General features: G+C 38.2%; 1 protein-coding gene across 2 annotated transcripts in view; it reads right to left on the bottom strand.

The window, feature by feature from the left end:
• musk (muscle, skeletal, receptor tyrosine kinase) overlaps positions 1-21,750 on the bottom strand; it is a 42,158-nt gene extending 20,408 nt beyond the window's left edge. For both annotated transcript variants that reach the window (XM_041810245.1, XM_041810246.1), the window contains exons 1-10: positions 21,521-21,750; positions 11,604-11,730; positions 10,305-10,456; positions 10,059-10,186; positions 9,769-9,910; positions 9,494-9,618; positions 4,864-5,023; positions 4,414-4,420; positions 675-938; positions 380-573 (exon numbers count right to left, since the gene is read on the bottom strand). In XM_041810245.1, coding sequence (XP_041666179.1) covers positions 380-573; positions 675-938; positions 4,414-4,420; positions 4,864-5,023; positions 9,494-9,618; positions 9,769-9,910; positions 10,059-10,186; positions 10,305-10,456; positions 11,604-11,730; positions 21,521-21,602 — 1,381 coding nt within the window. In that variant the 5' untranslated portion in view covers positions 21,603-21,750. The remainder of the gene's footprint in view (positions 1-379; positions 574-674; positions 939-4,413; positions 4,421-4,863; positions 5,024-9,493; positions 9,619-9,768; positions 9,911-10,058; positions 10,187-10,304; positions 10,457-11,603; positions 11,731-21,520) is intronic.
• Positions 21,751-25,349: the final 3,599 nt, after the last annotated feature.

The raw sequence follows: 25,349 nt of genomic DNA, 5'->3' as shown, positions 1-25,349 counted from the left end.
GTGGCCAGTCGAATGCCCCATTTCCTTTCCACTTTTGCTAGACTGCACTGCTGTTTCTGCAATAATGAGCTACTAAAAGTAAGAATATGCAAATTCAAGTAAGGAAGTTCAGTTAAAAATGTCAGATTTTAACTGAGTTATTCATTTTAAATTCAGATTGTTAATTAGCGAATTTTAACTGTTAGGAACAAGATCATGTTTTACAGAAACTTGTGCATATGAACCATTTGGCACCTAAGTCCTTTGTTCAGCCAGGGAAAATTTGATGGAAATGAAAATATTAACAGTTGGGACATGAAAATGAATAAATAACTAAAAAATGTTCTATTGACCATGCTTTATACACTACCTACAGCTGCCTCATCAAGGTTTGTCTTACCTACAAAAGGGATGTGTGTACAAGCATGAGGATCTGCGTGAAGACTTGGTAAGGCCTGACAGTTGGGCAGCAGGGAATTAGGAGTGTGGGATCCAGTGACAGAGCCAAAGAGACCAGACTGCACTGAGCTGCTGCTGTCTAACATGAACAACTCTTTGTGGCAGTACAGCTCCTTGACTGCCAGGCAGTGCTCTCTGTTATACAAAGGGAAAAAGTTGATAGAACTTCTTAAATTTCAATCCTTCACTATTTTACATGGTTAACTCACAAGCAAACAATACACAAGAAGACACACCTGCAGACAGGCTTAGGTGCTGGTCCTAACCCTGATGGGTTGCAGTCAGGAAAAGAGGAGTGGCACAGCAGTGAACGTACTGCAGGGCTACACAGCTTACTGAGTCCTTCTAGCTCTGTCCACCAACTCTGAACCAGGTACTCCTGCATGTCCTCTGGGTCCGAGAAGGAGGAGTTAAGAAACACCAACAAATCATCTTGCAGGATGCCTCGGCACACATCACCACGATACGCACTGCAGTAACCTGCAACGCCCTTGTAGAGTCTGTTGGAAGAAGACACATTATTTACAAGGACACAAAAAAACTGCAAGATTTCATGAGTGACCTATCAGTTTGGTGCTTTAGTGTTTAAAATGTCCCATTAACACAAAGATGCTTCAGTTTACAATGACAAAGTATTTTCATGCACACAACTGCCACTAACTGCAGTTTCTGAAATATTAGACCAGTCTGTCTGGAACCAACAACCTTGCCACATCAAAAGTCCTTTAAATCCTATTTATTCCTTATTGATGCTCAGTTTGAGCTGCAGCAAGTCATCTTGATCACATCTACATCCCTAAATGCACTGAGTTGCTGCCATGTGATTGGCTGACTGACTATTTTTGTTAACAAACAATTAAATAGGTGTGCCTGATAAAGTGGCTGGTGATTATGCCTATTAACTTTATTTAACCACGGTGGCTAGTGCGAACTTACTAGCCACTCAGTACTTCCACTAGCCACCATTTTGGTGTTCGGAAACTATGTGCTATATGCCAAATTTGGTACGATATGGTATGATATGACATGACACACATGCTCTATTTTCCCTCATTAATATGATCAATATTAGCTCTCCTCTTTACACAGCCTTTCTGGGAAGGAGGAGTGCTTCTATCTGCATGTGTGAGTGCCACATTTGTGTCTATCATTGTCATTGTCAGAGAAATGCTTTAATGACAGCTTACTTCAGTCAGGGATCATGGAGCAGATGTATCATCACTTCCAGGCATGCCAAATACGTTTCCATGTGGGCGTATTTCAACAAAGTCCAGTTTTATTATAGCTGTGCCACTTTCTCTCTCAATAATAAGTAAAATACCAAACTCATGTGCTCGCTGTAGTTTTCGTGTGTTTAAGAGCAAAGGCTGTCTCATCTCTGGTACTGTGGTGAAGTGAGTGCATGTGTAGTACATGGGAAGTGGCATTAAGGAGATGGTTATGGTGGGGGGGGGGCAAACCAAATCAAAAGGTGCAACTATTCTGGAATCTATAGCAAGTCTGTGCATATTTATGATTTTGTTATGGCACAATTCTCGAACAGGTACACCCAAGAAGTCTTCTGAGCTGTATCAAGGGCAATTGTAGCAACGGAGTGGCATGTAAATCGACACAGACAGACATCCTGCCAGTTATACTAGTGAGATGATCAATACAATAGGCTCATTAAGGGATATGTTTGTCCCTGATTGGCTGCAATTACTTTTCTTGTAGTAATCATTATGGATAAAATGTACAAATATGTTTGTGTTTAATAATTGTTGAATTGGTAGATTTAAGCAGTTGTTTACAACTGATTCCCCACCAATATCAGAGTTACACTTGTTTTCATTGTTGATGAAAGTAATTCCAACAGCAGTTCAAGTTATTTCTTATAATTACCAATATCAGCCCTCTATATTACATCTCTTAGCTGACAATGGCATTGTTAAAAAAAATTCTCCTCTCCTCTCTGGGTGTTAATGTTCATTCTTCACATGTCATTACCATCATTACTGAAATGATAGCAATATGTAAAAAAAAGTTTATGGTGGATTTAGAGCCTCACAGATTTTACAGCCTTGAATCTTTCTTATTTATTGTTGATGTTCTGCTTGTTTTTCTCACTTTCTGCACATCCCAGTCTCTGCATATCTCTCTTCTCTCTTACCACATCCTACCAAGAACTGCCCTCTTTGTAAAGTTTCTTTAGATTACTTTGGTAGTGCCTGACAACACATAACTTGAAACTTAGAAATGGTTACATTGGCCTTTGGTGGAGCATGAAGGATCAAACTACGTTTTTTTTTTAGGATTCTTAATTCTGAAATCTTGACCGTTTTACTTGTTTCAGTGCTAGCTGACTGCTTCACACTATCAATGTTATGTAGCTACATACTGTAGCTAGCTAGGTCACAGGTAGGATTTTATAAACTTGCCAGCAACCAAGCATGATCATTTGAGGACATTTTAACTGTCATTTATATGTGAATATCAGAGAATTAATGACATGAAACATTACAATTTAAAGAAAAATAATAAACAAAGCAAACATCGTCCAAATATAAAATACACTTGCAGTGACTTGCTAACTGGCTAATATTCGTATTTGATAAACATGGATTTTATTCGATCTATTTATGAACCAATAATGGCTTGAGCAAACCAGGCACCTGCAATTCCAAACTCACTGTGAATACCAACCAGCTACGACCATTAACATCTGATCAATAAGAAGTCACCATGGTATTCTACAAAGAAGTAGTTTTGGTGTAAAAAATACTGCAGTCATTTTAGAATTCTTGAACAGTATAAACATTTGTTTGACCACTCAAAAGCTGCCTAAATCAAAGGTAAGAATTTTCAGGTTTTGATTGATAATGCTCCAAGAATCCCAAATATTAGCAGCTCTTGGATTTTCCTACAGGGGCTGACTTTACTGTACTTTTTTTTGTTATTTTACATATATATGAACACAATGTTGAAGGAATTATAAAAGAATTAATTCCCAGACTGGTTAAATTTCCGATAGCATTTCCTGACTACTGATATAAGCTGCTGAGGGTTCAAATAAAACTACAGTACATTCAGTCTTTCCTGCTGTTTGACTTGTTTGTGGCTTCTACTTAGAACAAATCAGACTTCGCTTGGACTTTCGCAGATTTCCCTGGTGGCTCCCTCTCTGACTGCCTCTTCTGCCCATTCATCTCTCAGCCTGAATATCATCCATGTTTCTTTCTATGCCTTCCGTCCACAGCCCGTCTTGCTGCCTGTCTGTTCGACAGCTTTCCCTCCACCTTCCTCTCTGCCTGTCTATGTACAGCAGTACTTACAAACTCCAGATGTTGCCTCATGGGAAGGTTGATGCTTTAGCAGAGTACAAGTCAAACCATCAAACTTCAGATGACCTGTAAATCTATCAACCACATCTTCCAACCATGAGCGCTTTCTCTTTACTTTTCTCCATGACTCTCTGCTTCTAGATCCTATAAATATACATCCCAGATGTGGTCATGACTTGGCAAATCATGTAAGATCTAACCATTAAAGATGATCCTTTAGTTGGGTGCTGACCTGCAATCCACTCTTTCTACCTCAGAGATTCTCTATGGGCATCTAAAGGCTGACATTTCCAATTTCCGTTTTTTAACTCCTTTCTTTTTTTCCTCTGTTTTTCATTTTGATTGCATTATCCAGATATGGCAGCTGAACTTTGTTTTGTGGTTCAAGAAAGTTTAAATTCAACTTTCACCGTACGGGTGACTGAGAGAGAGAGACCGGTTCTTTCTTGGCATTGTGAGTCAACAGACAGAGCTGAAATACATTCTTATCTTTAACAAACCCAGTGGGAGCAACAGTAGTCTATTTTCCAACACAGTGTAAACACAGATGATCAGTCATATGTAAAAATGCAGTTTTCATTTCAAACTGGTAAAAAAAAAGAACAAAACAAACAAACAAAAAAACTGAAATTAAGGCAAAGAGTTTTTCTCTTACCTCCACTCTATGGGAAAGTGGCAATATCCAGAAGATGTTGGTTGAAGAAATACAAGCAGAAGAAAATGTGAGAGAAGAGTGTACAGACACATATGAGGACAAAAAAGGATAAAAATTAGTCTTAGCAGCAAGAGAAAATGGACCATGATGCTTCTTTTACTGACTCATGACTGTGTGCACAGCCTAATGGAGGGATAGTGTGTGTGTGGCCAGGGAGCAGGGGGAGATGTGTTGTTTTAGGTGACTTTGGTCATGTGTTCGTGGGCAAGTGTGGTTGTGGTAGTAACCAAATTGGGGGAGGGCAAGAAACAGCTGAAGACACACAAAACTCAACTATGTAACAGATGTAACAGTCTGCATAGCAACAGGGCATGAGCATCAAATTAATATGTTTATTTTGTAGTGTGGCATAGCCAGTTGTCAAATGGGAATGAAACTGTGTCACTTTACCTGCCACAGTGACCCTGGCTGTTGCTTTGACAGTGTTAGCTCCAGCACTGTGTTTGTTAGAGGCTAGACATGTATACAGGGCTGGCTTATTCACCGTCACTTTAAGAACAGACAAGATTATCTCTCCTGACAGAGTCTCTTCCACTGACGCCCCTGAGATCTGTGAGAAAAAAAAAAGAGGGGGGGGGGGGTAGCAGAAATTTATCATCATATTCACATAATGTACACTGTTCACCTCTTTCCCATAGTGGTTGCCTTTATAATACAAACACTGAAAATCACAATGGAACATGTCATATTTACTTTGAGTTGCATGTCTGGCCTTCTCACTGTCCAGGCCTAAATTAGCCTCCAATAATTCCAGTAAAATATTGCTTGCTACAGGACAGGCTGTGTTTTTTAGACTAAGTCAGTCTGTTTTAGTGTCATTTCCTTTTTTTTTTTGGTTTAAATTTGTCCTTGATTCCTTACTTGTCCCCTGGACAGTTTCCTTGTATGTTTCCATGTGACTGAGAGGTTAACCTTCCGAGTTTGTTTCCTAATTTCCTAACTTTTTTCCATGTTCGCGTGCTTTTTTGTTCTACTTTGCCCACTCAGTTTCTTATTTTCATGTCTCCTAGTTTAGTTTTTTTTCCCAGCACAGTTCCTTCTTCCTTGTCTCCTTGCTTGTGTACTTTTCCCCTGTTTGCTACTTTTTTGTTCCCTGAGTGACATGCTTGTTTCATTGTTATCCATCTTGTTTTCAAGATTCCTACTTCACTTCTTCATCTCCTAGGTGGTTTCCTGACTGATTTGTTGTTTCCTAATTTATTCTCCAATATCTTTTTACTTTCTTTATTAGCTAGTTTCCCTGTTTTCTTGTCTCCTTATTCAGTTCTTTGTGAAGTGCTAATTTTCCCTTCTCAGTTTCCCTGTGTTCTAGCTACAGATTCTTAGGTTGTGTATTTCTTCACAGCTCGTTACTTTTAAGATATCGTGTTTCATTGTGTCATGCCCCCTCTAGGGGTGACTAGGCCCATTTCCCTCAAGTCCCAAGCAACCACTTGGAACAGTTTTCATAGTTATTAACAAAAAGATCATTTATTTGCAGAACTGGTTTTAGTTAAATGAATAGAATAAAGTAGAAAATTAAGATTTATCAAATTAGTCTAATGAACCAAAGAGCAACAACCTTATCAGTTACGAGAAATAATAAAAAACATAAAAAAAAACAAAAACAAATTCAACTACAGACTCACCCCTACATCACCCAATATACAATATCAAAAGCAAGCACTCTATTAAAGAAACTGGGGTGGCCAGTTGTAAGAGGAGTGAATTATTCACTTATGTTTCCTTGTTTTCTAGATTTTGTCCTTGTCTCTTAAATCTTTCCTTTTGTTTCCTGGTCATTTCATTACCTTTCTTATTAAGCAGTCCCTTAGATCACTTCTCTGATTCCTCAAGCGCATGTGATTATGTTCCAAGCTTGGTTTACAAACATTTTATCTGGGCGCAGGGCGTGGGGAAAATTTGGGGGAAAGCCAAGTGAGACAACACTGCGAATGTATACTGTCTTCAGGGGGCATGTATCACTTTAGGGGTAAATGTAACATAACCAGATGTGCTATTATGTCCTGTTGTACGTCATAAAATTGTAAAGCTAGCATGCTATCTCTCTCTGTCTCTCTATCTCCTTGTCAGCAGGTGATAGGAGAGCAATAAAACACAAACCTTGTTTCAGCACTCAACAACCTCAAAACCAGGCAAAATATAACCTTAAAAATGACAAGAGGCAACCAAACACACATACAGGGACTATAAACAATCTTTACCTGAATCTGTTTCTTTGTAAATGTAAACAACTACAATAAAATTTTAAAAAATTCATTAAGCTAACTATTACACACAGTGTCATGACATTGTCTCATCTGATAGGCTAATTTTCAATATTTGTTTTCCCAAGGGGCGCCAACAACCCCTGGCGTCCCCTGAGATAGTAAAGTCTATTTGTCCAACATTTAAACCCAGAATTCATACTATTTGGTTTAAATTCTGTATCATAGGCCACCCATTTCAGCTGTTCCATGTGAGTCCACAGGTCTAATTGTTTTATGACATCAAACCAGGTATGCACAGTTAAGTAGATATATGGGTTCAGTTGGTTCAAATTACAGTTTTTAATTGAGCTGCAAAGTAATAATCCCTCAGATTGTGGAGAACGTCCCACCTCTTTCTTTCCTGATCATTAATATGCTATACTTAAGTCTTGGTTTTCTGCCATTCAAAATAAATCTGGAAGGGGTTTTGATTGGTATTGACAGAAACAGATATAACTCTTTTCAGCCTTTTAATAATTGTTTAATTTAGTTGTAGTTGCACTGCTCATGGAGAGGACTTTGAACTGTTCCATCAAACAATTTTAGAGAAAACATGTTGACTTAATGAGGGTGACTACTAATTTCATGCTGTAACCTGTATGAGATCCACTTCCTTTCTAAACCAGCATTGGTTTAAAAGTTGTATATGTTTTCTTTAAAGAACATTTTCATGATTCCTAGCTTGTTTCCTTTCATTCTTTTTATCTCCTTTATTTTTTCTCTTTTTTATTTCCTTTCTTTTACCCTTCCCAGTTTCTTGTATGTTATCTGAATTCAAAGTCTCTCATTACTTTTGCTTTCTTGTTTCTTTTTTCCTAGCTAATTTCCTTGTTCACTTACATGTCCTACCTTTCTAATTCATTACATTTTCTTTCCTAGCTATTTGTGTGCAAAGTTTCACAAGTTATTGTGCATGATAGGCCCCCAAAACTGTGATTCATTTGGCCCAATGTGAGAAAGTTTAAGAAATAAAGGGGACCCCATTGGTACAGAGGCACCAATTAAAAAGAAGATAATTGTCCTATTAACATTGTTTTATAAAAATAAAAATAAAAAATAATTGGATTGACTGTGTAAAGTCCTTCGACAGTGATCAAGTGATAGCTTCATGGGTGTTGAGTTGATAAAACTCAGTGTTTAAAAGCAGCAGTAATGTAACCACTTGTAATTATTTAAAAATCTCCTGGTATTCACACAGGGCAGATGTTACCAGATAAAATGTGTGTGTTGTTTTTAGTTCCTGTATGCACACTTACATAAACATATATATATAAATCATTAATGTGACAGTCTGTAGTCTGTGTGTGAGTCAGGGTGCTGAAGTGCAATGTGTCTATATTTGAAGTCGGGTGAGACAGCGCCTGTTTTTAGGTTGAGCCTGTTCCAGCCACGCTGAAATTAATGACCTTAACAAGCTGCCAGAAAAGCAGCTTGCACAGCCATTTTAATCACACACACACACCACACACATTATTTACAAGCATTATGGGCCTGTAATCACATTGTAGCTAGCACCCAAGACCATTAAATTGCCAGACATTATGTGATATATGTCTAGCTGCATGTCGTGTAAAAACTGTCTGCTTCCTAGTTAAAAAAAGACATGTTTAACATTGTGAGCTGGTCAAAAACGTAGTCTCTTGGTCAGACATTTAAACAAAAAAGAAAATAACTTCATGATTCTGACCACGTTTTGGTTCAGAATCAATAAAGCTCACAGAGGTGCAGTGGGACACTGACAAAACCAAAGCTTGAGCAAAAAACTCTACCATTCTTAAAACATTTATAGATACCCTTTCCTCTTTAATTGCCCTGTTTAAAAAATAAATGGGACAATGAAACCTTACACGACTGAGCTACCCTACTGCTACAAGTTGACAGTTAACGTAAATAATTATGATAATAAAAAACACAGTCTAAATGTTTGTTCTAACTCCCAATTAAAGCTGATAACACTGTGAATCACTGGCTAAATGGAAGGCAATCTCTTAAATCCTCTGTCATCATAATGAGAATTCCTCTGCTGTTTATATCACTGATCCCACAGACAGTGTCCAGAGTACATCAACTATCTGTGTCTATGTGTCTGTGTTCGGGTGTTAAGGAGACACACATGCAGGGAGTTAAAGGACTCAGAGATACATCAAAGGGATGACTGGATTTTTACTTTTGAACACAAACTGAGTGGGTGCATGTAGATCTGTAGCTATAGCTACTCTCATGGTTTTCCATCTTGTCATTTTCACATGACAGTATTCAACATACAACATTTAGCTTGAGAAAAAAATCAAGACATTTCTGCAGACAAAAGCAAAAAGGGACTGAAAAACTTGAATTTAAGTTCTTTACAAGACTGCAATGCATGATGGCTTTCCTGGCATTCTAATCTATTATTTCACAGCTTTCCAATTATGTAATGCTTTGCTGCTGACAATGTGTCAAAATGTCAGCAACATGCTAAAAATGTGTCTGATGTGTCTGTGCTGAGTGACGTTAGAGCTAACCTCATCCACTGTTAACGAGACGAGACTATTCTTGGTGGGATTAGAGGCATCTAAATAAAAGGCAACCAGGCGTTAATGAATGGAAGCACAGATAAAGCCCCACCCATTAACTTTAGAAATGATAATTCAATTTTAATGTAGAGTTTGTTTGCCTTTTAGAAATCTCATTTGTACAGTTATACAATTGATCTGAAAGAAAACATCAGCCTCAGAGAACTGCTAAAGTGAATGAAACTCAAAACCCACTCTGTGAACTTGAAGACTCACCATATTCCCATTTTCCAGCCAGGTGATGGTTGGGGTTGGATTTCCTGTGGCATTACACTCTAAGGAAATCTGGCTTCCATATGCAACCTTCTTCTCCTTTGGAACACGCAGGATTCGTGCTGGGGCTGAGTACACACACAAAAATAGAAACTCAATATAGACACAGAATTATTCCCAAACATGAACCACGACCATATTCCAGGATTTTGGAGTACACTGTGTTTAAATACATATGTACATAATAAATAAAAGTGAAACCACATTTACATACATACCCTGTACCTCTATGGTTACGGGCTTTGAAAAGGCTAAACCAAAGCTATTCCTGGCCACACAGCGATACTGTCCAGCATCCTCCTTCTGTATGTTATGGATCTTTAGTGCGCCATAGTCAAGAATGGTAACACGGTCACTGATCTAAAAGAGAGAGGTCATTTGTTAGAATAATCCATTCTCTTTACACCTTGTAAGTTTATTACTTTCAATTATACATTAAAAACCATTCCAGAAAAGATGTGACGTGGTTCAGAAAGATGTGGTTGTTTAAAGAGAAAAAAAGGCATACCTTGATGAGCTCATCATCTTTGAGCCAGGTGACATCAGGTTTAGGGTTACCAAGGGTGACACAAGGCAACACTGCTTTTGACTCTACCAGAAGGGTTACGTTGGTAGGATGGCGTTTAATCTGTGGTTCTAGTGGAGAGAAAACCCACATATGGACAGTGGTTTAGTCTTATAGTCTTAGTGCTACTGTTGATGAGTTTATTTTAATGAAAAGTTTTTCCAGACTACAGCCCCTCGACTGACATACTCATCTTTAGCTGCAGTGCTCCACAGCTCTTTGCTGGCTCTCCAATGCCGTTGCTGGCAATGCAACAGTACTCTCCATTGTCTGAATCTCTTACACGAGGGATGATAAGCATCTGTCCCTGCTCCCTGGTAATGTACCGGGGGTCGTAGTACCTGCCGAGACATAAGGGTGTGAAGAAGAGTTTTGTTGTCGACATTAGGAACCAGAGGTCTTTTTTTCCATTATGTATATTTTTATTTATACAAGATACGGACAGCTTTTGAATTCTAGAACCACAAGGTATACAATTGCTGGACAGTGAAAGTACAGTGGTTGGTGCAGAAGAAGGGCTGGCGTGGTTTCTGGCCCACAAGAAATGGAAGAACATGAGACCTGATGACCTTGACTTTTAACCTTTAAAAACATATAAATGCATCCTTGAACCGGAGTGGATATTTGTTCAAATTTTGAAGAAAACCCCCCAAAGCATTTTTGAGATACCATATTAACAAGATTGGCCTGGACTGATGTTCGGCTGGACAACCCATAAATAATACCTTTTGATTCAGCTATTGCCTGTGTGGAGGCATAGAGATTGTTATAACATGACTAATGGTATTTTTAAGGTTTTTAGTTACTTCTCACTTGGCTATGGCAATGTATGCAAAAAGTGTGAAAGCCTTCTAATCATCTATGTCTGAAGACAACCTTCCTTTTTGTTTGTGTAATATGACTCATTATACTTCAAAATCAGCAGTGTTACTGATATTTACAACCATTTTTTTTTTTTTGTTTAGGTAAATCAACAGAAGCTAAACTGGCACAAGCTCCTTTTGTATAATCATCCTTAAATCTAGCTGAGTGCTGGCAGTTGAATTAAATGTATTTGAAGTTCATGCTGCACAACACGAACAAAAGAAAAGTCATATCCAGCAGCACGACTCAGTGGATAATTTTTCGAGACTATTTTACGAAATGAAGTGAGACTGGGTTGTGATGGTCGTTATTTGCTATACTCATTAGAACTTCATGACCTATCGGTCATCAGTTTTATACCAGTTTCAAGGTTATCCTTGCAAAAGATATGTACAGCAGTTAACACTGATTTTTTTTTGCAGCAGCAGCAGCAGCAGAGAGCTGCGGTCCCCATCAATGCCACGGGACTAAGAACACCATGAACAGGAACTCTCACTTCATTGAGATAGAAATGTCAAAAACACAATAAAAATAAAGAGATTCGTTTAAAGGTCTACGGAATAACAGGAGAGTCAGTAGATGAAGAGTTAGATGAGTTACTGGATGCTTAAGGTGTAAACTTACATAATCTGGTCGTTATTCTTTGTCCAAGTAATTTCAGCAGAAGGGCGGGACTCCACTTCACAGATGAAGGTGGCATTGTGATCGAGTAGGACATCCACTGTCTCTAATAAAGTGATGATCCGAGGTGCTAAGTGTAAACAAACAGAGAGAGAGACACTTAATGACTTGATTCAATTCAATAGTCACCCCATATATAGCCAAAAATTACCAGTGTTGTGAGTTACGCATTACGTAGTTACTCTAGTAACTCTGTTACTTTTTATGGTAACTACTAGTATAGCGCTTTACTTTTGAAATTCATTGAAGTTGTTACAATTACAGAGAAATTAAAGCACTTGTTACTCTTTACTTTTTCAGCCCACAGCTTGATGTTACAGTTGGTAAACATTGCGTACGGCAGTTGGCGTGATGCCGACGTAAGCACAGTGGCATCCAGGGAGAAAGAGTATGTGCTTGCTGCAAAGAGACACACATTGACATATCACACGTGGTCACTACGAGCACCCGAGCATGATCTCTTTGTCTTGGAATTACAAGCCTAATTTTTCACCACCAAGAACAGTAATTCTTACCCCACGAAACACCCTGCCAAACAACATGCTACGTCTAAACTAGTTTCCAGAAAGCCCGGTGCTACAAAAACAACCCACTTTTGCCCAGCAGACCAAAAAATTTACTTTATTTTATACTTTATTTATTTACAGACTACTTTTAAAGGAGCCATTCCCCTCAAACAACCAAGGCTTGATTTTAAATCACCACAAGCTGCACAGTGTGTCACCAAGAAGGCATGACACAGAATAAAAGCAAAGTAAGTTGTTGAAGAGGTGCTTCTGATATAAACCGTAGTCTGCTGCCTTCAGAGAAATAATAATCAACCAAATATAGGTGAGAGGAGAAGTAGGGCCACGCAGAAATATGTTGAGAAGTTAGGATTTAATTTGTACGGAAAAGGACTAGGGTCACTGGAAAAAACTGAGTAACATTTTTTTTTTACTAGTGGGAAAAACATCAGAATTCTCAGAAAAGTCTGAATTCTGATAAAAGAAAAGTAAGAATTCTGAGATTAAAGTCAGAATTTTAAGAAAAAAATGACTCCTGAAGAAATTCTGACTCCTGAAAAAAATTCAGTATTCTTAGATGAAAGTCAGGATTCTACAAGAGGGTCTGGCTGCAGCCCTCGAGTAAACCCCTACGCTGGGGTGTTCAGCTGGAGACCTCTACGGTAGGGTGAAACCTCTTCGCTGGGGTGTGACATCATTGCCCAAGCCTACACTTGGGCGTGCAGCATGTTAGCTGTTGTTAGCATGACCTAGCTGTTGTTAGCATGACTACACCGCTGTGCTTATGACACATTAGCATTGCCCCGTACGCTGGGGCGAAGCAGCAACACACGGGTCTAAGCTATTAAACCCTGACTGGTTCGGTTTAGGCGTTTAAATCCGACTGGTTAGGTTTAGGCATTAAAATCCGACTGGTTAGATTTAGGCATTAAAACCCGACTGGTTAGATTTAGGGTCAGTCTGTCGGCAAGCGAATAGAGCTGAAATTTTGTCGCAGGCAATACACATAACGCCCCAGCGGAGGGGATTCGCCCCAGCGTAGAGGTCTCGTACCGAACACCCCAGCGTAGAGGTTTGTCTTCCTCTATTTACATGAATTGGCACTTTATAATCCGACCCCACTTCATGTCATAAGCGAGTGCTGAATTGTTTTAACTGTAACAATTGCAGCAGCAACAGGTAGTGGTTTAGCTCAGTCAGGCTTTGCATAGGCAGAGGCTAGAGTTTTGGACAGAGTCACTGATATGACTCTTGGCCTAGGCAAACTTCTGTGAATGTTGAACTTGTCAGCCGTGGCACTGAATGTGTCACTGAGCTGAGTCATTGTTATGAAATTGCATTTAATGAACAGAGATTTAAAAACTAAACTAATCCATGACACATATTTTTTGTAAATGTGGGGGTTGAAAATTGTACAAGTCTCTCTCAAATACAGTCCTGTTTTCAGGAGTGCAACAGCTGATCCTTTTCAGAGAAATTATTTTGCATTCTTGGCATTCCCAGCATTCCTGTTTTAGATTGAGTCATCTGTTTTAGTCACTCAGAGTCCTGCTGTAACTGTTGACTAATGGGGCCAGATAAGAGGTTTTTGGGTTTGTTACAACTTTGATATGAGTAGATCAAAAGGTCTAAGGCATCCCAAGGGAAACTGAGAGAGTAAAAAAAAAGTGTTGTATTAAAATTAAATCTGAAGCATTTGGGAATCTACAGCTTTGAGTGAGATGGGGATAAAAGTTCAAGAAGAAAGGAATTACAAGAAGGAGGGGAGGCAGAAGAGAAAAAAAGACATGTTGTTGAACTCTGATGTTTTAATGTTTGGTAGACTGGTTTTAATTGAACAGAGGGTGAGGCAACAATATTTTAATTTAAGGTTCAAAGACATGTTCCATGTCAGTGCACACATTGTTCTCCACTGTTTTATTTTAACAGATGGTCTTCATTAAAATGACAGTGGGTAAATTTCCAGGTTTGTGTACAGAGTATTAGAGTTACTAGAACCATCTGTTCTCTTAATACAAATCAAAGGAATGTGATGCATATGAGCAATATCCATTCTGGATGTACTGTTAGCATTAGCCAGGAAAAGGATGTACAAAAAAGGAGTGAGACTACTTTAGATAAGAAACTAGTACTACTCTAAGGGTCTTATGGTTATTTTTTACACTAGTCAATATATCCATGAGCAGAAGATACAGTTAGGGAAAAGGAATTGTATAAGACAGTAGTAGCACAAGGGTGAGATGATAACTGTTTATATATGAAACTAGATTGAGAAATCAGCCTTACTCTAAACTTTTATGCACTAAGGGGAGAAAGGGGCAGAACAGGGGACAGAAAAAAAAAGCAGTGTCAGGGCAAAATATGTAGAGCAATGTAAAGAAAAAAAGACAGAATAAAGAAATATATCAAAAGTTAAAAGACATTGTACTTGTTTTGTTTCTTGTGAAACAACAATTTCACAATAACATTCCTGGACTAGCAATTCTTTCTCAACCCTCAACCCTTGGTCGCCAGTGGTGTTTGGAAGGAAAGCTACTGTAAATCAAACTGGAACCCTGACAGGAGGTTAATCCTTGGTTTTAAACACTGGGAAACTAATTTGGCCAAGGTGAAAGTAAGGTGAAATATCTAGTGTCTGCTTTATTTAGTCGTTTCATGTATGCAGTCCAAATATGTTATTTTTAGCTAAGTTACTAACATCACTTTTTGTGACAACAGTGGTTCTTCTGGATTGGTCTGGGATTTTTCTCCACATGAGAAGTGGTCTAGTTTCCATCTGTAATACATGTGTCATCCAGGCTGTATGACCAAATTGCATTTAGTAGGCTTTCGTGAGAACTGTGCACAGAATTGTCTGGGCCCCTGGAAAACCAAAGAATGGGCCCATCGCAGTTGTGATTTAAGGATCAATGCGTGTTGGATCAGTAGCACTGGTGCTAACTTCCCGGCTAACAGAATTTCATTTTGGAGCTAAAGGGTGTCAAACTGTTACTGGATTTTAATGTTTGAATTGTTTATTTGTGCTTTTAACACATTTTCAACACATTTTCCACCATTTTTTGCCAATTCCTGTGACACTTTTAACCATCGTTGCTACTTTACAACCATTTTAGCCACTCATCTTTTTGCCTTTTTTTTTTTTTTTTTTGCTGTTTTTGCCCTTTCTTACCACTATCTTGTCACTTCAAGTCCCTTTTTGCAGTCTTTTGCCCTTTGTTGCCACAGTTTTGACACTTGCGCCCGTTTCAGACTGGGAGCATGTTTTGCTGCTTGTGTGTGCCGCGCGTGTCCGCTCCGGCTCCTGCCGTTGCGGCTTTCACACAGGGTGCAAGTTTTCTGCATGTCAGCCGCATCTCCCTGCTCTCAAAGCCCTGTCCTTCTTCATAAGTTTTACCTCAATAAAACCCCCTAAAAGCGACTTGATTCAGTGTACAGTGGAAGTTTGTTGGGAACTATTCAAAATAAAAGCATTCTGTACAAGTGAACAGAGTTTCTCTATAGAAATACTAAACCAGGCTTTTACTTTGAAAAGCACAAACCAGAAAAGCATTCATACAGTATTTATCTATCCTGTAACATATTCAACCAGTGTGGAGACATAAAGCTTCACTAATAGTTGCTCTTTAGAGAACAACTTTATCAAATAGGCGCATTTATGTGCCTATTTGATAAAGGGTTATCAAGAAACACATTGTAAACATATTCTGTGTGAATATTTGCCACAACGATGTAAATATGGCTCTCCATTTATCATTTTCCTGTCTAACATGGTCCACAGCCACACGCGGTGCATGGAAAAAATAGGCGAGACTTCGAATCTCTCAACTCTCCGAGCCTGAGCCAGGCCTATCAGCCGTGCGAGACGCGTCGCACATGCAGGCAGTCTGAAAAGCCCTGACTTGTTAACATAAAATCAAACTTAAAAAAATCCACGCATGTCACGTTCGAGACGCGTGCCTCACGCTCCCAGTCTGAAACGGGCTGTAATGCCCAGTTTGGCCACTTTTTGCCACTTCACGCCTATTTTTGCCAGTTCTTTTGGTCTTTTGTTATTCCTTTTTTTGCGACCCATTTTTATATTTTTTTGCCCAGGTTTAATAGTTTGTTTTGCAAGTTTTAACCCATTTTTCTACTATTTGCCATTATTTGCCACCTTAATGTACTTTCATTAAAGTTGTCTCAGTTTCTTTTACGTTATTTTTTGGCATTCTGTGTGCACATTATGGTTTAGCTATAAAGTCTGACATTACTTTCCTAATCATTTAATTTAGTGTGCCCATTCTTTTTGTTATCATTACCAAAAAATGTGATTGTGTTTTAAGAAAGAGGTTTAAATAAAAATAATTATTTGTTGCTCTGAATGAGTGGTTATAGCTCACAGCTCAACTTTAAAGTAGACCATGATTTTGCTGACCTCCATGGGTATCCAGTTTGGCTGGGACCCAGAAACCTCTCCCCTTTATCCCCCTTTATGGATGGCCTTGCTTTGGTGTGTGCAGGAAAACCAGCCATTGGATAGCAAAAATAGGCAAAACATTTTATGCACCTGATGATAGAGCAGCTTTCAACAATATTCTGAGGACAAGCTATTATTTCTATTTATCAGTATAGAAGCACAGCTAAAAAAAACGTAATAGATAGATCATTTCAATTGCACAACAACTCGATTGATGTGATGTCATGAAAACAAAGTTGCTGTCCACCTGAAAAGTACCAAAAATGCCGACACAACCATTCAACCAAAGAAAGTTTTAAGAGTTGTCTTGGTCTCCTAAAGAGACTTCTGACTTTTTACTAATCTATATGATGATATTATTTTGGAAAACTTGATTCCCAAACCACAAGAATCGGTTTCTTTTTGGGCTTATATTGATGAGGTGAGCGCATGTGAACTCACTTTTCACTTTACAGTATATTCAGTTGTTGAAACTGTTAAGACTCAAAAGATAAACTGCTCAACCCTGTGAAATGATGGTATGTACAGTGTTTAACAAATTTATTAGACCACCTGTCATATTTGTCTCAGAGGCCATCCAGCATCATGAAGTGCTTTAATGCGGACTCTTTCATTTTCAGTGAGCTCTCTACATTTTACCATTTTTGACAAGAATGATTGAATTTCAAACTGAATTCAGCTTTTTATAGCAAAATTTGAGCTGGCTCACTGGGCTTCTCTGAGACGTCAGAAATAAATCAAGCATAACATTCAGCCACTAAAACTCATTTTTCTGTTCAGGAATGCAAGTAAATAATTATAATTTGACATATTAATCAAGAAATAATAATGTGCTTTACTATTTTTCTTTTTTTTTTTGTGTAAATTAGTAAATTTGAAAATTCATGGATAAGAATAATAATTATATTTTAGCATTAAAAAAATCATTTTGGTTAAGGAGCTTCTACATATTGGTGTATTAACCATTGCAGAAACATAAAAAATGATTTTGGTAATTACCAATGCTGTTAATTTAGGGCAGCTGTGGCATAAACCTTACTTTGGGTGGTGGTCTAATAAATTTGTTAAGCACTGTGCATCTGCAGGGTTTAGATATAAGGAAGGGGAGCATGCCTAGAAGTTGTTTAAAGCTGATTACTGGATTTGCTGGTAAATGACATCCATTCCTAAATGCAAATATCATCCATCAGATGATGATAAACAATGAATATTGATAAGTTTTCAGATTAGAAATCTTCAAACTTTTAAACCTGAACTTTGTAGTATTTTATTCCTGAGAGAATCAAGTATAATATTGAAATTCTTCATGTTTCCTACAATAAACTTCACTGATTTTGGTCATTTTTTGCTTTTCCATCTGGCTTTTTCCACAGTCATTTTTTTTCTCCTACAACTTGGGTTCAAATCAAAAGCAATGAATATAACATCATTGTACACATATTACTATGTTTTTTGAATTAGTATGATAGCATTCAAATCTGTATTGGTAAATTTGGTAAAACAGTTAATCTGGTTAACATTAGCATGTCAGTAAAATTGCATAGAGAGCTTGTCAGTAAAGGAATTAAACATTTACTAAAAGAGATCTTGTGGGAAACAAGTCTTAAACTCAAAAAAATGATTGGATCTTTTCTGCATTTAAATTCCTTTTGCCTCAGTTCAGAATCTGTTAAGCTTTTACTTCATGGCCTTCCTGCAACAAGTTATCTCCAATGAAGTTTGTAAGTTAAAAAGTCATTTGTTTCCTTTGGTTTCTGCTTTGATTTGCATGCAAGCTGCAGTTTGTCCTCAAGGTTATTTCCATACTTTAAAGTCCAATTGTTGTCATTACACTCTCTGCCTCTATCATGCAGACCAGACACAATTTATGGGTCTGTTTTAGGATCCATTCTGATTAAATAACAATGACAGAGACATGGCATTGTTGTTGGGGAACATCAGGGAATCAGATGTCCAGAATGGAGTCATGTAATGTTTGTTGTTTAGTTAAAACAGGCATGCCAAGTAATACTTCCTTTTCTGTCATCCTATCATAGTGCTGAAAGAAGTAGTAACAGCATGGCTAACTATAGACATGGTTGACAATTAACTACATTGGTATTTTACTCAAAATATTGACTATACACTGTCTGATATTATCTGCAGAAGAAAAAGTTTGAAAAATGGAGTTTACACAAGTTCATGCAGGACACAGAAGTCATACTCCCAGCTGTTATCAGCTGACAGGCTCATGTTCAAATCACTATTCCCAACCCTACTCAACCAATCACAGCGCGTGTTTAGTAATAAGGCGGCGTATTTAAATCACGTCTCCACTCTCACTTATCCCCGCTACACCTATGCTACCCTGCCGCTGCTGTCAGAAATATTGCCTCCTCCACCCCAGCCTCCTCCTTTTAAATCTCCATGTCATTTCCTATGAAGTTTCTATGTATGTATTTACCCATGTGGGGGATTTTGCATGCACTCCCTGGAAAGCCTAAGCAGGCTGCTTGGCTAACCCAGGGAGTATACTGAAAAGCAGAGCTATAACGCCAACTCTAACTGTATTCCATTTGGCAATAAATGGTTCAAATCTATGATGAGAGTGTTCCTGACTGAATGGGTTTTTATGCTATAACCCAGCTTTATTCTATTGTACTTGTTTTCTCCTTTTAAATTAAATCAGACAAACCTGGAAACTGTCAAAACAAAAGATGATGAACCCTATGGTTTCATCCAACCCAGTTTTGAGCAGCTTTTCCAAGTTTTAGAAAAAAAATAACATCAATTAATAACAATTCTTACACCTTCTTTATATCTGGGTAAGAATATGTCAGTGTAGAAGAAATTTACTGAAAGGTTAATTGAGATGATAATTGCAGATTCAGAAACTTAAAAGTGTAAAGCTATGTGAAAGCATTAGCCTTGTCTTGCTTCTGTTAGGCAAATATTATAAACAAACAAAAGCAAACAATACAGCTGTAGCTTCTGTGCAAAGCAGAATAATTGCTAAAGCAAGGTACACAATGCAAGTTTTATCGATTTTGGGTCTGATCCCCGTTACAGCCAAAGTCACCAAAAGCCTGATAACGGGATGGTTCTAAAGATTATTTTGGAAGATTTTCCAGTGTTGTTGGTGTGTTAAGAGTGATGTTTCCCTCTCTGACCTTCTCCGAAGAGCAAAAACTCTGTGGATGTCATTCAGAACAGAATGATAGCCAATTAGGAAGCAAGCTGAAAGAGGAAGCACAACACACACAGCCATGGTAACAGTAGTATAGTGGTTGGTCAGTGGAAGGTTTTCTCATAGTTGTGGTAAGGAGGTAAACCAAAACAGACACTTAAATGGATGTATCAGGCAGCTAACACCATATTGAGCTTGTAGCTACTCTACACTAAAGTACCATTTGTCGTTCGAGGTTTCAAGTTTTGAGAGTTGAAGCTCTGGGTGTTTCTGAAGGGGATCTCTTGTGTGGGGTCTCTTTCATTTTGATAAGTGGTTAACAGTTTAAAAACCGTTAGATGTGTTTTAGTGCACCTAAAAGTACTTTTTGAAAACAGCACAGTTTTGTTTCAACAGCAACAGAAGATTGTGGAAAACTGTGGCTCATGACTGCAGTTAATTATCCCTGACCAGAGTTTGATATTTGAGATATCTTAGCAGCTTCCTGTCTTTGCAAAATATCATACAGGTGCTTTGAAAACAGTGTTAAATCCTTTTCTTAGCATTCCTTTCACATGAGTGATAGTTCAATCATTCTCACTTACATATTCAGACACTTGCTGACAGAAGCCTATAGTGATTTGGACCAGCATGAAGATGCCATCAGCATACATTTCAGTCCTCTAATCACTGACATACAACCCACTGCTGAAGTCGCCTGCCAAGCCTAGCCCTGCAAAGACCCCACCTCGCTCACCAGCTACGATGTCAAAACCTGGCAGAATGTGCCACCATCTACACCAGCTGTCTCTCTGATCCAGTCTGCTGCAGCATGCTCTGTTCTTTTCTGCTTATTAAACATGTATTGTATGTCAATGATCTACACTGCAGGTCTGTGCATGTGACTCTAAAAAATGTGCCAGCATTTAGCATCTAGCTCATGTTTTCAGATTCAAGGCTAAACTTTGTGTCATCTTTAAAAGGCCAAAAGATTAATATTGTCTTTATCTGTAGACCTGATAAGTTTTTATTACTGATACTGTACGTTTGAAAGGAGAGGGCAAAAGAAAGTTATTTTCAAGTTCAATTACTCAACTTGGTGCCATTATAAATATCATAGTAGATAAGATTCTGTTGTGTTTCTGTGATCAAAGTTTTGTCCTATTAGATAGAAGTAGAAACAGCAGAAAGAGCAATGAGTTTTAGCCACCTTTACAACACCCATGCAGAGAGGATATGCCAACATGTAGGAAGGATATAGATTTAGTCACATTTACACTGTGTAGGCCCATAAACACCTTCTCCTTTTTCCTTACATGATGTGTTGGAAAACAGATTATCTTAGTGATATGTATTTGGGGAAACTCAACCTTCATCCTCTTAACAAAGGTAAAATATGGATGCAAGAATAGAAGATGTCTATATGCCATTTTTTTCTTTAGAACTGTCCAATCCTGGCTGTGTTGTTTTTCTGAGCCCTGAATAGTTACATACATATAAAGTCATTTGGAAGATCACCAAAAAGTTCATGTTTGGAATATAAGGACTATATTGATTAATTTTAACTCTTTCCTTTCTTTTTTTTGTACTGTTTGTTACAACAAAAGTTGTTTTTTTTAGTAAGACAGCTATGAATAACACAAAATCCATCTTGCTTTATAGAAAACTATATCATGATTTGACCTTTTTGTTGACTAATGCTAAATGTACATTTAAAGCTCACTGTGTACAAGCATTGTATAACCTGACGTACCTCTTTGTATCCCGTAACTTGAGGTGACCAGAATCAGCAGTGAGAGGATTTTGACAACTCCAGTCGTTTCCACAATCTTCATTCTGCAAGAGGAGGATCTGTCTTCACAAAGCCTATCAGCAGATATGGTATGATATGAGGGTTAGACTCCCATGACAGGTAAGAGGACGCTCCTGTTGGTTCACTTGGTGTGTTTTTACACTGTGCGTCTGCATGCGTCTCAGCCAGGGACAGCCATGAGCTCTGTACTCAACAGGGACTAGCTCAGTCACCGTGTGTGTGTGTGTGGGTGTCTGTCGGTGTGTGTGTGTGTGTGAGTGAGAGAGAGAGAGAGAGAGAGAGAGAGAGAGAGATGGACAGTGGCAGCTGCTCGATGTCCTCATGTACAGTCACTCAGGTTTTCTGCTCTAAGCTCCAAAGGCTCCGGTGCTGGAGAGTTACGGTAATCAACAACAGTGTCAGTCCTGTGTTAACTCATCATACAAAACTGCGTTCACATTTGTGTCAGTGAAGCATCAGCATAAACTAAAGGGAAAAAAATCTGCATTTTTTTCTTAAATTCATTCACATGTACCACACTTTAAACCAACTGTCATTCACCATTCTGTATGTTTTGTTGATGCTTTCACATATTGGGGGCCAACTCTTTTAATTTGTAACATAAATGGATAACTCCTTATCTTCACATAAAATATTTAATGACCAAAATTTACAGCTATAGATTTGAAGGCAAGAAAGGAATAAGAGAACTGTATGTTCATGTTAAGAGTGTCAGTGCAGATAAGTTAAATACATTCTGTAACAATAAGCTGAATGTGCATCTGCATCACCATACAGAGACACAACATAAACATATGAAGCATATAACATATAGCCTAGAACATGGATGTACACTCCAGAATATCCTGCCACAGCTATTGGTATGTATTTACTGTTACACTCTGACACGTGCACACACACACACGTATGTGTATATATATGTATATATATATATATATATATATATATACACACACACACACACACACACAGACCAGGATGTAGCCTTTGTGTTGTCCACCTGTTGCCCGCCAGCCTGCATGTCCTGTTTTATTTTGGGAAAGGAATGGTATTTCATTTCGTTTGCTCCTTATCCATTCTGCTGGCGTCAACCATTGTACTCCCTCAGCACAGATAGTAAGGCACATGTTGCTCCAGGGGGGGAAACAAACAGTCCTTTTAAAAACATGAATGCTACTTTGCCAAAATTCAATCTCATGACATAATAGATTCCCCAAAATAGACCATATAGAAGTTAGTGATTAAATTACATGTGATGGAGAATGAAATCACTTGTGGTGTTAAGCAAATTTGTGATTTCCTATAACATGTGAAAAAGAGCCCAGCACATACATTTCTTTTACTTTTTACTTTTTTACATGCTTTTTTTTTTTGTTTGTTTATTTGTTGTTGTTTTTTTTATATAGATGGAGGTGTGGTTAGGGCTCGAGACATCACATGTGCTATTTTTTCATTTTTGGGGTAGATTCCAGTGTGTTCAGTCATCCTTTTTTCAGTGTAGCACTCAGTACCTTTCTAATGTGTGGGATGTGTTGTGTCTTTTAGAGTCTTTTCTACATCTTCCTGTCCAAATTAAATAGAACAGCATACAACATCTTACAAGAGTTTAATGTTGCATAAAGAAATCCCTTGACTGTACAGAATTCTATTGTGCTAGTGCTACTTATCACCACTAGATGGTGCGGGCATATAATCATTTAAACTCCATGGTAAAGTTAGAGTAAATTTCTCTTTTCCTTTATTTCCTATGAAAATGCAACACCTTCCTGAGGTAAATAAAGATATTCAAAAATCTAATGTCAGATTAGAGGGAAAATAGAGCATTATTACAATATAAAAGGCACTTTTTCCAGCTAACACTGATTTAGCAGTTTAAATTTGGATATCTTTTGTACTGATACTCTTACCCCCTCTGCTGATGTAAAGAAGAACTGCTCAAGAATGCTGTCACATAAGCTAATCCAGATATGTTTAAAACTTGAAAAAAAAATAGCCTACCTGCTCTTTCACATGATAGTCAGCATCATGGTTTGGGTAACTGGAGATTACACAAGCCTTCCTTTGTTATTTGATGGTGTGTTTTTAGGAAGGTATTCTGGACTATTGTTCCACAGATCAATTTGCAACTGTCATGTATTAGAACCAGCTGCATCAGTGCTAAAACTTTTGTATTCCAGTTTTAGGAGGCAATTAGTGGATTACAATCATAAAAAACTGGGAAACATTTTTTTCCCATTTCTGATTTTAAAAAAAATGTCAGAATTCTGAGTTTAAAGTCAGAAGTTTTATTTTAAAGAGAGAGTCAGAGTTTAAAGACTATTCAAGGCGATTAGTTGTTATTTCTACAAAAAATGTAAGGTTGTGTGTTTTGGTATAAAGATAAAGGAATTTGTGAAAATTGTGACTGACAGTGGGTTTGTTGCACATTTACATATTTTTACATGTGCACAGCGAGGGGTCTGAAAAAAGTTTAGAAACCACTGCACTAACCATTACCTTACCCTCCTTGCTTTATTGTTGATAATTGAGAGAAGGGGGCCTCTACCAATCAGGTGGTCCAGTCAGAAGAGCCAGGGGCATTTAACCCCTTAAAGCCTGATACCTCAATAATCTCAATAATAGCCATAATAGCCAGTTCCTCCTTGGAACTGAAATGTTTATTTGACCCTCTACCAAAATCCCAAAAAAAGGAAAAAAGGCCATCAAATTTGCACACATTTTTTTTTCTGTTCATTTTTGATACATTAGGCATTTTTGGCAGCGGATAATCTACCAGAGGTCTTTTTTTTCTTCTATCAGATTGTATTCAAAAGATTTTTAAGAATTTTTTGGATCATATTTATTCGATAGAGATCTCATCAAATTATGTATCAAATATGATCAAATGGGCTTTAAGAGGCCAAGCGATTCATAAAAGATAAGCCCATTAGGTTGGGTAAAAAGCTACGGACACTTGTATCCATTGGTCAGATGTATTACACAGATTTATATTTCTCTAGCTTCTCTCCTTTCTGAAACAGGGTTGGGTCATGTCTGGGTTGTCATGGACCTTGTGATGTTCTCAGTCCTGCAGAACAACCACAGGTGCATCAAGGGTTTAAGTTCTTCCATTAAACCACCTTACTTAGGCTGGCCACACACAACACGTTTTTTAAATCTGCAACAATTTAAAAAAAATGGGAGACCAGAGTCAGCTAAACGCACACCCTAGACAAGTCAGCCAGTCAATCAGATCACTGGAGACCATACACCTGCCGACCTTCCAGCGACCTTACATGATCCCATGACTTCAGAAAAAATAAACAAACATGGATGTCTGTCAATATACCCTCTTGCTGTCCTTCCGCATGCATTGCAGGTGTAGCAGAAATTCTAAAACAAGGGAAAGACTCAGGATGAAAATCCTGGCTGGAGTGAAACCACAGTTGTGTTTATGGTTATGAGCTGTGAAATTACGTATGATCCGGCTGGTTACGCTGCCCCGTCTGCTCGCTGTCATTGGTTGTTGTGGGTACTCCGTCAGAGAGCATTACAACCTAGAATCGTAAATACTGAACATGTTTGATATGCTACGATTCAGGGTCTGGGAGAATACGACACGATTTGGAGCAGTAAAATAATTGTGTTGATTTAGACAAATTCTTGTTTGCTACATGCGCCACTCGGAATAGACCCCCACAATTGTCGGGGGAGGCAAATCTTACCTCAAATCGGGCTTAAAATCCTGTAGTATGTGGCCGGCCCTAATCAGATGTGGTTGTCCAGTTCA

Source organism: Cheilinus undulatus, linkage group 17 (genome assembly GCF_018320785.1).
Source record: "Cheilinus undulatus linkage group 17, ASM1832078v1, whole genome shotgun sequence".
In the NCBI taxonomy this organism is placed as follows: domain Eukaryota; kingdom Metazoa; phylum Chordata; class Actinopteri; order Labriformes; family Labridae; genus Cheilinus; species Cheilinus undulatus.
Note: the sequence above shows the minus strand (reverse complement) of the source record. Positions and strands in the feature narration are given on the sequence as shown.